We start from the raw sequence: 12,181 nt of genomic DNA, 5'->3' as shown, positions 1-12,181 counted from the left end.
GCAATCCACACACCTAAGTATTACACAACCATTAAAAAGTTTATTTACAAAGTTAGTGATATGGAGAAACATTTGAGGATATTAAATCTTTTTAAAAAAGGAAATGGAGAACATGTTCTCTGTATTTTCTGATTACAAATTACTTTTATCATTAAAAAATTTTGGGGGCACCTGGGTGGCTCAGTCCGTTAAGTGGCCGACTTTGGCTCAGGTCATGACCTCTCAGTCTGTGAGTTCAAGCCCCGCGTCCAGCTCTGTGCTGACAGCTCAGAGCCTGGAGCCTGTTTCAGATTCCGTGTCTCCCTCTCTCTGACCCTCCCCTGTTCATGCTGTGTCTCTCTCTGTCTCAAAAATAAATAAACATTAAAAAAAAATTTTTTTAATTAATTTTATTTTTTTTGAGAACACACCTGAACCCAGCCCACCCTGCCTGAACTGAATGTACCAATTAATAAACAGTATCCTACACAGTCAATGTACTGCTTGAGAGCGTGGACTCTGAAGACTATATGCATATCTAATTAACGCCTAAATTATGGGAGCTGAATACTGACACGTAACAAATAGCTGCGGGACCCAGAGCAGGTTACTTAGCCTCGAGAAGCTTTAAGATTCAAGGTTACTTGTGAAGACTAAGCGAATCAGTATCCACTTCAAGCACGGACAACAGTGCCGGCACTGCAGAACTATACACGTATTAGCTTCTATTACTATTAGATTCAAAACATTGTGCTAACTCTGGCGAGGAGAATGACGAATCAAAATCCAGTCTCTATCCGCAAAGATGGGAGGGGGAGGGACACACACAAAAGCCACGTAGGAGCCACAGCGGCATGAAAACGCGCTAAAACCGGGGATGGGCAACAAGTGTGCATTTAGAAGGAGTTATTTATTCCGAAGAGAGTCGAGCCGGGACACCACCGGAGCAAACAGCATTTAAACCACGTTCTAGGAACGCGCAGGACATCCCCGAGCGACGAATAAGACAGACACGAGAGAAACCACAGAGGATCTTGGCAAAGGCACAAAGACTAACATTGATCTGCTCTTTCCCCAGGACACCAGAAACGCGGGACAGGCTGAAGAACAGAACTGGTTACAGAATGCTCATCACGCAAAGGGCCACGAGACCGCAAAATGCCAAGAGATCTCTGGCGAACTGAACTGGTTGCAGTGTTCCACGCAAAACGCCACGACACCGGGATGACACGGTTAACAAAAACAGTATCGGTAACAACAGACCCCAAGGTACTAAGCTGTAGAAAGGAAATAAAGAACAAAGGTGTCGTTAAGAATGCCAGGACTACCACGACCCAGTCGCTGTCCACTGTCTTCTAGGCGCCGGGCTTGGAGACAACGCGACTCAGGGCCGGCAGACGGCGAAACAGCGCCTCCCGCAGGCGGCAAACGAGCTGGGGAAGCGCGGAGAGGAAGAAACCTGCGGTGAGAACTACAGCTCCCACTGAGGCCTGGCCGACAACCCCCTCCCCATATTTCCGCTTCCGCCGCCCGCTCTTACGTACGGTCCGCTTGGGGACCTACCGGGGAGCGGGCCTGGCGCGTGACCGCGCGTGACCCCGCGTGACCGCGCGTGACTCCGCGAGCCGAGAGGCCGGGAGGCGGGATTCTGGGGCCCCATTGGTAGAAAGGCGACCCGAAAAGGTGGAACCCAACTTGAAAATCTCTATGGGGATTGGAGTTGATAAGACAAGGGCGGAGCTAAATGCCCGGATCCTGGCCAATCAGAGTCTGGGATCCGCCGGGAGACCGGGAAGGGGAAAGGGGCGAAATGGTTCTGTGGTCACATGCCTTGGGGTCTAGTGGGAGGAGCGGTTGCCCAGAGGACGCCTGGTGCTTCCTGTTTCCGGTTCCCGGAGTGGTGCACAGCGAGGCGTCTTGGGGAACGCTGGCCTTTGACACGAGTTGTGGGTCGGGGGCCTGCGGCTGGCCCCTCGCTGGCCCTGTCTCCCAGCCCCAGGCAGGTATTCAGCCGGGGATTCTGCGCCTTGGCTACTCTCTTTGCCCGTGACACGTGAGTATGAGGGGCGTGGAGGAGGAGAGGAGCTGGAGAGCGCTCACACCTCGGCGTCCGTGACAGGGGCTGGGATCCCGAAGTCAGCTTTGGCCAAGGTTCTAGCCCAAAATGCAGCTAAGGAGCCCTAGGGCAGCGTGGAGGCGCAGGCGCAGGCGTGAGGGCAGGGAGTTACGAGTCCCGAAGGGAGCGAGGGAGAAAAGACCTACCCAGACCCGAGAGGGAATTGACGGGTATTGGAAAGCAGAGAAAGGAAGGACCCTAGGTATGGAGTCGTTTGAGGGATTGCTGGCTACCTGTAGAAGGAATTTTTGGCCTGCATCGAGAAGGAAGCCAAAGTGGCATCATTTGGAGAGGATACGGCCCTAAGCGGTTGGAAAGTCAGGAGACGAAGACGGAACGAGAATTTCTAGAACCCTGGAAGAAGTTTGAAGGGGATGCCTGTGTGATACGGAGAAGCTCATGGAGGGCTTATCTAGGGTTTCGCTTTGTAGGGAGCTTCCGCTCTTGGGACACAGAGCTACTTCTCTAAGGCTTTGCAGCGTTGGGCCTTTTAGCTAATTAGGTTCGCTCTTCCAACGGTGTAGGCTGCTGGAGACAGGCGATAAGGGCTGCTACCTCGGGAGTGAGCCAGAGAGCAGAAAGTAGAAATTCCACTGAAAAATGGAAAATGCTCGTGGCTAGTCTTGAGGGGTGGGAAAGAGTGGGACAGAGCCCCAGCGATGTGGACTGCTTGCCAATTCCTGCCTCCGTCATTGGTCATCCCATTAAAGAGATTTTTTTTTTTTTTTTTTTTGCATTACCGAAATAGATCTGTCCCAGAACAGGACAATTGAAGGGGATTTTTCAAAATCTTAAAAGTCCTACTGTTTATTTCCAAAGTATCTAGACAAACTATGGCGCCTCAAGAATCTAATTGTAGCACATTCAAAGGGAACTACGCAGCCCTTGGATTTTATACTCTTCCTAACAAATTTTTGCCCCTCTGTACTTTCCAGAAAATTGCCAGCAAGTAGCTTTGTGCCATGAATCCTCCAGGTTGTCCCACTGATTTCATACATGTTTAATACTTGTACAGCCTAGGGCAAATCATTTAACCTCTGTAAGCATCAGTTTCCTCATCTGTAAAATGAGAGAAATCATACCTGCTCTTCTGGGTTGTGAAGATTGCCAAAACATAATCTAGATTAAAAACACTTAGAGCATTTGCCACTGAATCAAAAGAAGCAGTTCAAACACACAGATAAACCTTACACAGAAAAGAAATAATGTAAGTTTGGCATCCTAACTTCTTAAACCAATAAGCAAATGAAAGAGAGTTCAACTCAACTATTGCAGACCTCAGGGTGTTTAACCCTTCATCCTATTCTTTGTTCTAATTTGGGAAAAGAAATCATTAACTGTTAACAAATAAGGAACTGATTCTGAGGCCAAAAGACACCGCCTTCTGTGTGAGCATCCCTCCAGAAAACTGGTCCTGGGGGGAAGAAAAAAAAATCTCCAAAGTCCAGAATGTTGAAATTTTAAGTTAGATCCTGAGACCATATAAGGAAAATGGCATGTTCAATCAGTCCCATGAAAAGAGTCTCTTATTAATAGTTTTTGTTTTTTTTTTTAAGAACTCAGCTGGTCATGTAGTGTGCTGAGCAATGAATTTAGGGAAGGCAGGAGTCTGAGGTTTGAGTTCTTTATTCCAACCTCTGAACTGTGTGAGGAGTCACTTCCCCCTGCTTTGTCAGAAAGAAAGCAGAGCTTTGGCTGCCGACTCAGATCCCCAGAAAACTAATGTGAAAGGAGGTAACATGAACATGTGGTCCAGTGTAGACCGTGAGCTCTGGAGTCAGACTTTTCTGGTCCATCCACTAGCTGTGTCTCAGCTTTTTCATCTGTAAAATAAAGACAACAATTGTATTCACTGTGTAGAGTTTTTGTAAGGATTAATTAGTTAATGCATGATAAGTGCCTTTAACAGTAGAAGGCAAGCACTCTATTAAGTTTCCTATTGGTGCTTTAAATGTGTATGGGGCCTCAGACTTTATGGCTGGTGATAATTATTCTATGGAAACATTTTATTCATATTACTACAGTGAATTGATGTTGGAAATAGTACAGAGTCAGAGAGACAAGACACCTTCCCCAGCATTTGTTGCCCTAGTGGAACGTGGAGAACAGAAGGCCAGATGTAAGTTGGTTTAGGGGAGTGGAGAAAATTCAGGGCTCAGAGCTTCCATTTTCCTGTTTTTAAACTTCTTAGTACCCATTAAATCCTGCCTAGCGTATTAACCAAAGTTCAGACTTGTGGTATGGAAGCATGCTGTTATACGTGAGGAAAGTTTGGAAGAATTCAGTCTTTGTACCATAACAGTGAGAGTTATGAAATTAACAAGTAGCAGTGGCCTGAACGATCATCAGCTAAGAACGGATACCAGCGTGAAGTCTTCTGCAAGGGTGAATCAGAATGCCCTTGGGTGTGGGGATGGATTAGAGAAAAGGCGTCTGGGAAACGGAGCCATGTGTTTCCATTCCTAGAACAGTACAAGGAACAGGTGAATTGGAAAGTGACTTAGTGATTCCCAAGAATTGCCAGCAATTTGGAGGATACAAAGACAACTGTCCTGGACATTTAGAAACTCTTGGGATTTGTGACATGTAGAGCCTGAGGTGGGTTTTGGAAGACTTCTTCAAACCACTCTCTCTCTGACCTCGTGAATTTTCTTCTTCCTATAGTTTGAGTGACCAAATATTTTTTCAGACCTGAGACATCAGAGTAGATAAATGTCAAGGTTTAGGTGCTGTGGCTGTGTTTATCTCCATTCATCATTCTTAGGGCGAATATGAACAAAGACTGGTGGATGCTCCTGACTACTGATAGGAGAAGTTAGGGCCCAAAGTGTTCGAGTCTCTTTTCTTTGTTTTACATCTTTCTCAATAACTTTCAACTGGACTTTATCAAGTGTTAAGTGAAAATTTGAGTGTTCTCTTAGGGTGGGTCACAGGTTGAAGCAGGTTTGTTATTTGTTTTTGTTTTTGTGTTTTTTAATTTTTGTTTATTTTGAGAGAGAGAGAGCAAAAATCCCAAGCGGGCTCCATATTCAATGCAGAGCCTGACACGGAGGTTCCATCTCATGACTGCAAGATCATGACCTGAGCCGATAGCAAGAGTTGAGCCCAGCTGAGCCACCCAGATGCCCCTGAAGCAGCTTTTATGAACTGTATTAAAGTATTAAACTTTATGAGATACCGCAATCTAACTTTTCACAAAAGCGTAAAGAAGCAAGGATGTCTCCACCCAAGTTGTCATAATTAAGTAATTCCTTTTTGTTCTTTCCTTTCCAACTCTTCGCACCCCCAGAGTTTGTTGTGAAGGACTCACCTGTGAATGACACAGAAAGCTACATGTCTGTATGAGTTTCCTATTACAGGTGCTCTTGGCACAAAGATATTAAGATGTACTATTTGTTGCATGTGCCAGAGAATCTTGGACATTCTGAAGAATCCCACTACCATTCCTTGGTGTCAGCTAGGTATTTCCTAGGCCATTGGTTGGTCCTTCTGACAGTTTCTAGGATGGAAAATACGCCTTTCTCCGTAGAGCTGAGGAGTTGGTAAATCACCTCGGAAATTGAGACATTCCTGTTGTAGGGCACACCTATGCCGAAATCATCAGCAACAATCCGTAGACACTGACTCTTCACCAAGGCCAGTGCCATCCTCTTTGCTGAGCACACCGTGTGCCTCTTTCCTGAAGGCACCCAGGCAGGACAGGAGGTGAGCAACGGTGTCAGGCAAGAGAGTCCGCTAGGCAAAGACTTGCAAAATAAGTTTTAAAAAGAAAAAAAACCTAGAGATTAAGAATCCAATTCTGAACATTAAAGGATGGGAAAAAATAATGGGTGAAAGCCAAAAGCTTGAAACAGCCACAAGAAAATGAACCCCAACTTCCTGATAAGGAGGAAGACTGACTAGCGTGAAATAAGTGACGGACGGGAGATAAAACGGTAAAAACAAAAACACATTCACTTATTACACGTTGCTGTGTTTTATCTCTCTCTTCCTTCTTTCCTGATCCTACCCCGCTTCCTCAACACACACACACCGTCTCCCAAAAGGATGTTCCCCTTCTGCAGCTGCTGGAGGACTGGACTGCTCCTGCCACTGCTCCTGGCTGTGGCAGTAAGAGAATCCTGGCAGACAGAAGAAAAAACCTGCGACCTGGTGGGAGACAAGGGTAGAGAGTCAGAGACAGAGTTGGCTCTACTGAAGAGGCTGCAACCACTGTATAACAAAAGGTAAAGAGTCTTTTCCTCCACTTACTGACGTTATTCTCATATTACTACTCTGTACGGAGGGAATACGTGTATAAGAACCTCCTCTGGGAGACGGTTCTAACTTGAACTTCAGTAGTATTGGTCTTATTTGGCCGTGATAGCTTGCCTTTTTTTTTTTTTTTTTTTTTTTTTATGATATAGAGCAAATTCTCAGCCCAGTTTTTACTAGCAATGTGCAGTTCTCTTATGCAGAAGGGTAGCTATTTCCGAGACTGGATCCAAGAGACCAACTTGTAGGAATTAAAAAGCATTATTTGATACCTCCATTTAGTGGGACTTTAGAAGAATCAGATGAACATTGAGGCCTACACACATCATCTTAACTGTTAGGAATCTTCAGGTATATAAATCTGGAAATGATCTTCAAGGGACAAGGGATACTTCCTGTGAACACAGATCCTTATTCGCGGGGAAATAGCAACTAACACTTTAGCATAATCTAGAACAGGTGTTCTAGAATATCTAGGCGTCTTGAGTGGTGTGTCTTAATCAGTCATCATCAACAATTAGGATTGTCTCATGGTTCAGTAAATACGATTCACTCTTACGTGGATATCTCATGATTCATGGATGTCGCATGATGCGACGAATGTTATTCACTATTACGTTTAGACATCAAATAAATAAATGGATCACACTTTCGGGGGACGGGTGTTAAAGGAAGAGAGGCCGCTTGTCCTAAGGCTGATAGCCAGTAACTCTCCTCTTCCTTCTTTCTCCACGCTTCTCCTTGCAGCTTTGAGAGCACTGTGGGCCAGGGCCCAGATACATATATCTACATGTTCAGGGTGTGCCGAGAAGCTGGCAACCGTACCTCTGGGGCAGGCCTGGTGCAGATCAACAAAAGTAACGGCAAGGAGACAGTGGTAGGGAGACTCAACGAGACCCACATCTTCAATGGAAGTAAGAGTCTCCCTATTGATTGATTGATTGATCCCAAGTCAATCCCTCTGACAGTCCTGTATACGTCAGCCTTTCTCAGTGTCTTTGGAGCATCCTACGGCATGTGGGCTTCAGCTCACCTGAGACTGTAAACCACAGGATACCTAGTTCCCCAGCTCCTCTGGAGCCATGGCTCAGGACCTCTGTGTGCTTGTTTTAAAGTTAATGAAAAGCTTCGGCAAAAAGAAGAATCTAGCTGGGATTCTGTAGCTTAATGCGTTTTTCGTGCTAGTCACGAAAATACCAACCGTGACCATTTCGCATTGAAATAGTCCAACTCTGCCAGTTAAATTTTAAGAGATTAAGTTAAGCTTTTTTGCAAACCAGTCTACAAAAACTTCCCCACCAACTTGTGGTGTGGTGGTTATGTTTCTCAGAAGTCCTAAAATCATTATTGCCGAAAGGACTCTTTGAGCACCTGTGGTCTGATTCCCTCCTTTAAGTGGATGACTGTATTTTCCAGTGCAGGCATTTGCTCCGATCAGTAATATAATAAAACGACATCGAGCGTTTAGGGCTCGGGGTTGGAAGACTGGGTTTTCGACCCAGCTTATGTTTACTTGTCCTGTGACTTGGAAGAATCAATTCATCTTCACTGTGTTTTTTGTATGCAAAATCAGAAGCGGAATCTTTTGCCTTGTTCACCCGGTAAACCAAAGGATATTTTGCAAAAGAAATTTGAATGTGGTAAACATTAAAGAAGAAATGGCAGCGTGTCCAGATGGCTCCGTCAGTTCAGTGTCCGACTCTTGATTTCGGCTCAGGTCATGATCTCACAGTTCATGAATTCAAGCCCAGCATAGGGGTCTGCTCTAACAGTGCCAGCCCTGCTTGGGATTCTCTCTGTCTGCCCCTCCGTGCCTTGCGCTCTCTTTCTCTCTCAAAATAAATAAGCTTTAAAAAATAAAAACGGGGGGACCTGGGTGGCTCAGCAGGTTAATCATCCGACTTCAGCTCAGGTCATGATCTCACAGTCTGTGGGTGTGAGCCCCGCGTCGGGCTCTGGGTTGGTAACTCAGAGCCTGGAGCCTGCTTTAGTGTCTGTGTCTCCCTTTCTCTCTGTCCCTCCCCTGCTTGTGGGCGTGCACGCTCTCACAAAAAGGAGTAAATATTGAAAAAATAAAATAAAAAATAAAGAATAAATGGCTCCCAATCTTAAAAATCATCCACTTTGAGGGGTGCCTGGGTGACTCAGTCGGTTAAGTGTCCAACTTCTGCTCAGGTCATGGTCTCGCCATTTAGGAATTGCGACCCCCACATCGGGCTCTGTGCTGACAGCTCAGAGCCTGGAGCCTGCTTCAGAGTCTGTGTCTCCCTCTCTCTCTGCCCTTCCCCTGCTCACGCTCTCTCTCAAAAATAAAGAAACATTGGGCGCCTGGATGGCGCAGTCGGTTAAGCGTCCGACTTCAGCCAGGTCACGATCTCGCGGTCCGTGAGTTCGAGCCCCGCGTCAGGCTCTGGGCTGATGGCTCGGAGCCTGGAGCCTGTTTCCGATTCTGTGTCTCCCTCTCTCTCTGCCCCTCCCCCGTTCATGCTCTGTCTCTCTCTGTCCCAAAAATAAATAAAAACGTTGAAAAAAAAAATTAAAAAAAAATAATAAATTAAAAAAATAAATAAATAAATAAACATTAAAATTTTTTTCAATCATCCACTTTGAATTTATCTGTGGCTAATTTTAAATCGTAGGCATTCCCCTGCCAGCTGCTAATTTTATGGAACCTCTTCTTTCGATGTTAGCAGGTGTTCCGAAAATGTGAATCATTGTCACCGTGTGGGTCATAATTGTTTTTTCACTATCAATTGCCTGCCTTTTATTGTGGAAAATTAAGATTATCATATGAATATCTGGATCTCAGTTGTCTTAAGGGAACACAAAGCTGTTACAAAGAAGCCAGTTTTAGCTTGGTATTCGGTATACAGAGCCCATACTGATTAGGATTATTTGAATTAAAACCAGTTTTCATTGAACTTCTCAGTTCCTTTCTACCGTAGTACCTAGGCCTGCCTCTGCTTTCCCCCCACCCCAAAGCTCCATTTTCCTTGTCTCTCTCAGGTAATTGGATCATGCTGACCTATAAAGGGGGCGATGAATACGACAGGCACTGCGGCATGGAGCAGCGTCGTGCAGTGGTGATGATCTCCTGCAATCGACACACCCTAGCGGTGAGGCGTCCTGGGGCACACGGGCCTAGAGAGCACATGCAAGGACTGACCCGAGGTGGGAGAGTCTCCAGAGGGGACGAGATAACACTGGGATGGATCAGAAGTCTGGTGTCGCCCTGCATCACAGACACCTTGTCTTCCATCATATGTGGAGAATAGGTTATTGAACCAAGAGAAAGCAACTGTTTTTTTTGGCTTGTGGGTTTTTTTCTTTTTTTAATAAGAGCCCAAAGGAAACCGTTCACCACATAACTGTTGCGTTCTGGCCTTTCGTCATCAGGACAATTTTAACCCTGTGTCTGAGGAGCGAGGCAAAGTCCAAGATTGTTTCTACCTCTTCGAGATGGACAGCAGCCTGGCCTGTGCCCCGGAGATCTCCCGCCTCAGTGTGGGTTCTATCTTACTAGTCACGTGAGTGCTTTTTCCTCTATCAGTCCAAGCAGTCCTTTTTTTCCTCCTCTCAACTCAATTCCTTGGTGCTATTTAGATACAAATTGTGTTTGGGGGGGTGGGGGTGGGGGTGGGCGGGGAAGCTTCGCATGAAAATCCTCTTTAAACTCTGACTATGCAAGTTTTTTTCAAAACGAGATGTGATGTTTCACACCTAATAAGTATTTACATTTGGAGGTGCTTTTTATCCCCCTACAGGAGGACCGGACTCTTCTTAAATCTATCCCATTAGACTATTAGAACTTTGGGAGAAATGGAACTGTAGATCTGTAACTATTCTTGGCTTTAGGTGAGAGTCATACACTAGGGTCTTGTTTTTTCTGAGCCTTTTGCTTTTAGACAATGTTAATTGGCTTTTTAAAGAAGCTAACCCTCCCCCCCCCCCTTTTTTCCCCATTTTTACAGAATACAGCCTAGGAAACAGCTAGTGAATACAAAGATCATCTTTATTATTGAAGTTTTACTCTTCCTTGGTCTTTAAGCAGAGAGGTCTTTATTCCTCAACAGGTTTGCATCACTGGTCGCAGTCTACGTCATCGGGGGGTTCCTATACCAGCGACTGGTGGTGGGAGCCAAGGGAATGGAGCAGTTTCCTCACCTAGCCTTCTGGCAAGATCTTGGCAACCTGGTAGCAGTAAGTAACAGGACTGCTGGCTGAGTCTGTAGCCTGCATACAAGATTGAGTCACCAACCATCTCGGTTTACCCAGACTGAGGGATCTCTCGAGACACAGGACTTTGGGTGCTAAAACTACAAAAGCCCCAGCAAACCCAGTACAAGGTACCTGCTGGCCCTAGCACAAAGCAGTAAGTAGCGTAGCATCTTAGTGCCTGGCCTTTGCCGAAGACGTGGCTGGGAGAACAACACCGTTGCTTAGATTTAGGAATCTGAGAAAGCTTTGCAGGGGCCTAGATGGCGAGATGAGACGTGATTAGAATTTTTCTCCGGTTAGCCCCAAATTCAATTCAGGCTGATGCTTAGAGCATCTAGGTTTTCTCATCATCCCTGAAGAAACCTAGTTCTTGCCACATTCTTAGCCCATGGGTACATTTTGCCTCACCCTAAAGTTGGTTATTCCAAATTATCATTTCCTTCCTTTGCTTCTCTCTCTACAGGATGGTTGTGACTTTGTGTGCCGTTCTAAACCCCGAAATGTGCCTGCTGCGTATCGTGGTGTGGGGGATGATCAGCTGGGGGAAGAGTCAGAAGAAAGGGATGATCATTTATTACCAATGTGATTGCACTTTAAATGCCCAGCTGCTTCTTCAGTCCCCCAAACCAAAGCATACTCAGCCAGATTTCTTAAGCAGCGTCCACTCCAGTCTCTCATCCCACCCTTAATATTGCTCTTGCTTTCCAGTTTGCTTTTGATTTGCATTCTCTTCTCACTAGCAGAAATGCCTTTCCTTTTTCCCCGATTCTGTTTTTCCTCTAGAGAGGTAGTTACAGGACAGAGATAAAATGATAGGGCCTGTGCAAAAGAGGCTATTACACTATCTCTTGGTGTCAGAAGGTACAAATAGGATAGTTCTAGTGAGCAAAAAAGCGTGGCAGGCTCCCTGACCTTTTTAAACACATTTTCACAAGTTTTTGAGACACTGGATTTGTTTAATTAAAAAAAAAAAAAAAAAAAGGCAAGAAACATTATTTATACAAGGTTTGATTGCTTTCATGCCGTTACTCTGCACCCTACAGTGGTCTCCATGAGAATCTGGATGTGATCTCTTGCTGCTTGGAACTACTCTACAGTGATCATTTGGTTGCAATCCAAGTATTGCCATTTGGTCTGAGCCCGGAGATGTTGCAGACTTCTCCCACCTCTGGGATTAGGATGGGGAAGATGATTCATTTCCCACTTAGAGGATTATAAAATACCATCCCATCAGTTGTTGGCATTGGAGTGACCTTCTAGCTGGATTGTGGGTTCATGGTCATTAGTCCCCATGTGGTTGGAAGTCTAGTCTGTTGAAAAGGGAAAGTGAATCAGACCCCGTGTGCTACAGGGGTTCCAGAAAAGGAAGTCTGTTTACCTGTAGTGGGACGTCCTCAGTGGCTTTCTTCTCCCACCTGCAGTAAAAGCTAGTAGAGCTTTTCTTCTAAGATGTTTCCCTCTACTGGTATTTCTAAGTATGTTGCACTTTCTTCGCAGGCATGTCGACCTTCCCCCGCCCAACCCTACCCCCCAAAATCTTCTGGAAAGGGAATGAAAGCAGAGGTGGGACATCTAGGGCTCTGCCATCCTGTGCTCTGGGTGTGGAATGCTGCC

At 45.6% G+C, this 12,181-nt stretch overlaps 1 protein-coding gene and 1 long non-coding RNA gene across 7 annotated transcripts in view; one reads left to right on the top strand and one right to left on the bottom strand.

The window, feature by feature from the left end:
- Positions 1-1,360, bottom strand: part of LOC116738188 — a 20,828-nt gene extending 19,468 nt beyond the window's left edge. For both annotated transcript variants that reach the window (XR_004343858.1, XR_004343857.1), the window contains exon 1: positions 1,308-1,360. This is a non-coding gene — a long non-coding RNA (uncharacterized LOC116738188). The remainder of the gene's footprint in view (positions 1-1,307) is intronic.
- Positions 858-12,181, top strand: M6PR (mannose-6-phosphate receptor, cation dependent). Of its 5 annotated transcripts, XM_030321636.2 has the most exons (8): positions 1,847-2,032; positions 5,675-5,800; positions 6,142-6,321; positions 7,097-7,263; positions 9,356-9,465; positions 9,746-9,876; positions 10,423-10,549; positions 11,031-12,181. In XM_030321636.2, the coding sequence occupies exons 3-8, from the start codon at positions 6,143-6,145 to the stop codon at positions 11,151-11,153; spliced, it is 837 nt and encodes a 278-aa protein (XP_030177496.1). In that variant the 5' UTR covers positions 1,847-2,032; positions 5,675-5,800; position 6,142; the 3' UTR covers positions 11,154-12,181. The 5 variants fall into 5 exon arrangements, with proteins under 5 accessions (XP_032449796.1, XP_030177497.1, XP_030177496.1 ...); XM_032593905.1 differs by lacking the exons at positions 1,847-2,032; positions 5,675-5,800 and adding an exon at positions 858-1,443; XM_030321637.2 differs by lacking the exon at positions 5,675-5,800 and having other exon boundaries at positions 1,818-2,032.

This window comes from Lynx canadensis, chromosome B4, assembly GCF_007474595.2.
Source record: "Lynx canadensis isolate LIC74 chromosome B4, mLynCan4.pri.v2, whole genome shotgun sequence".
Taxonomy (NCBI): domain Eukaryota; kingdom Metazoa; phylum Chordata; class Mammalia; order Carnivora; family Felidae; genus Lynx; species Lynx canadensis.
This window is presented reverse-complemented; position numbering and strand designations above follow the sequence as displayed.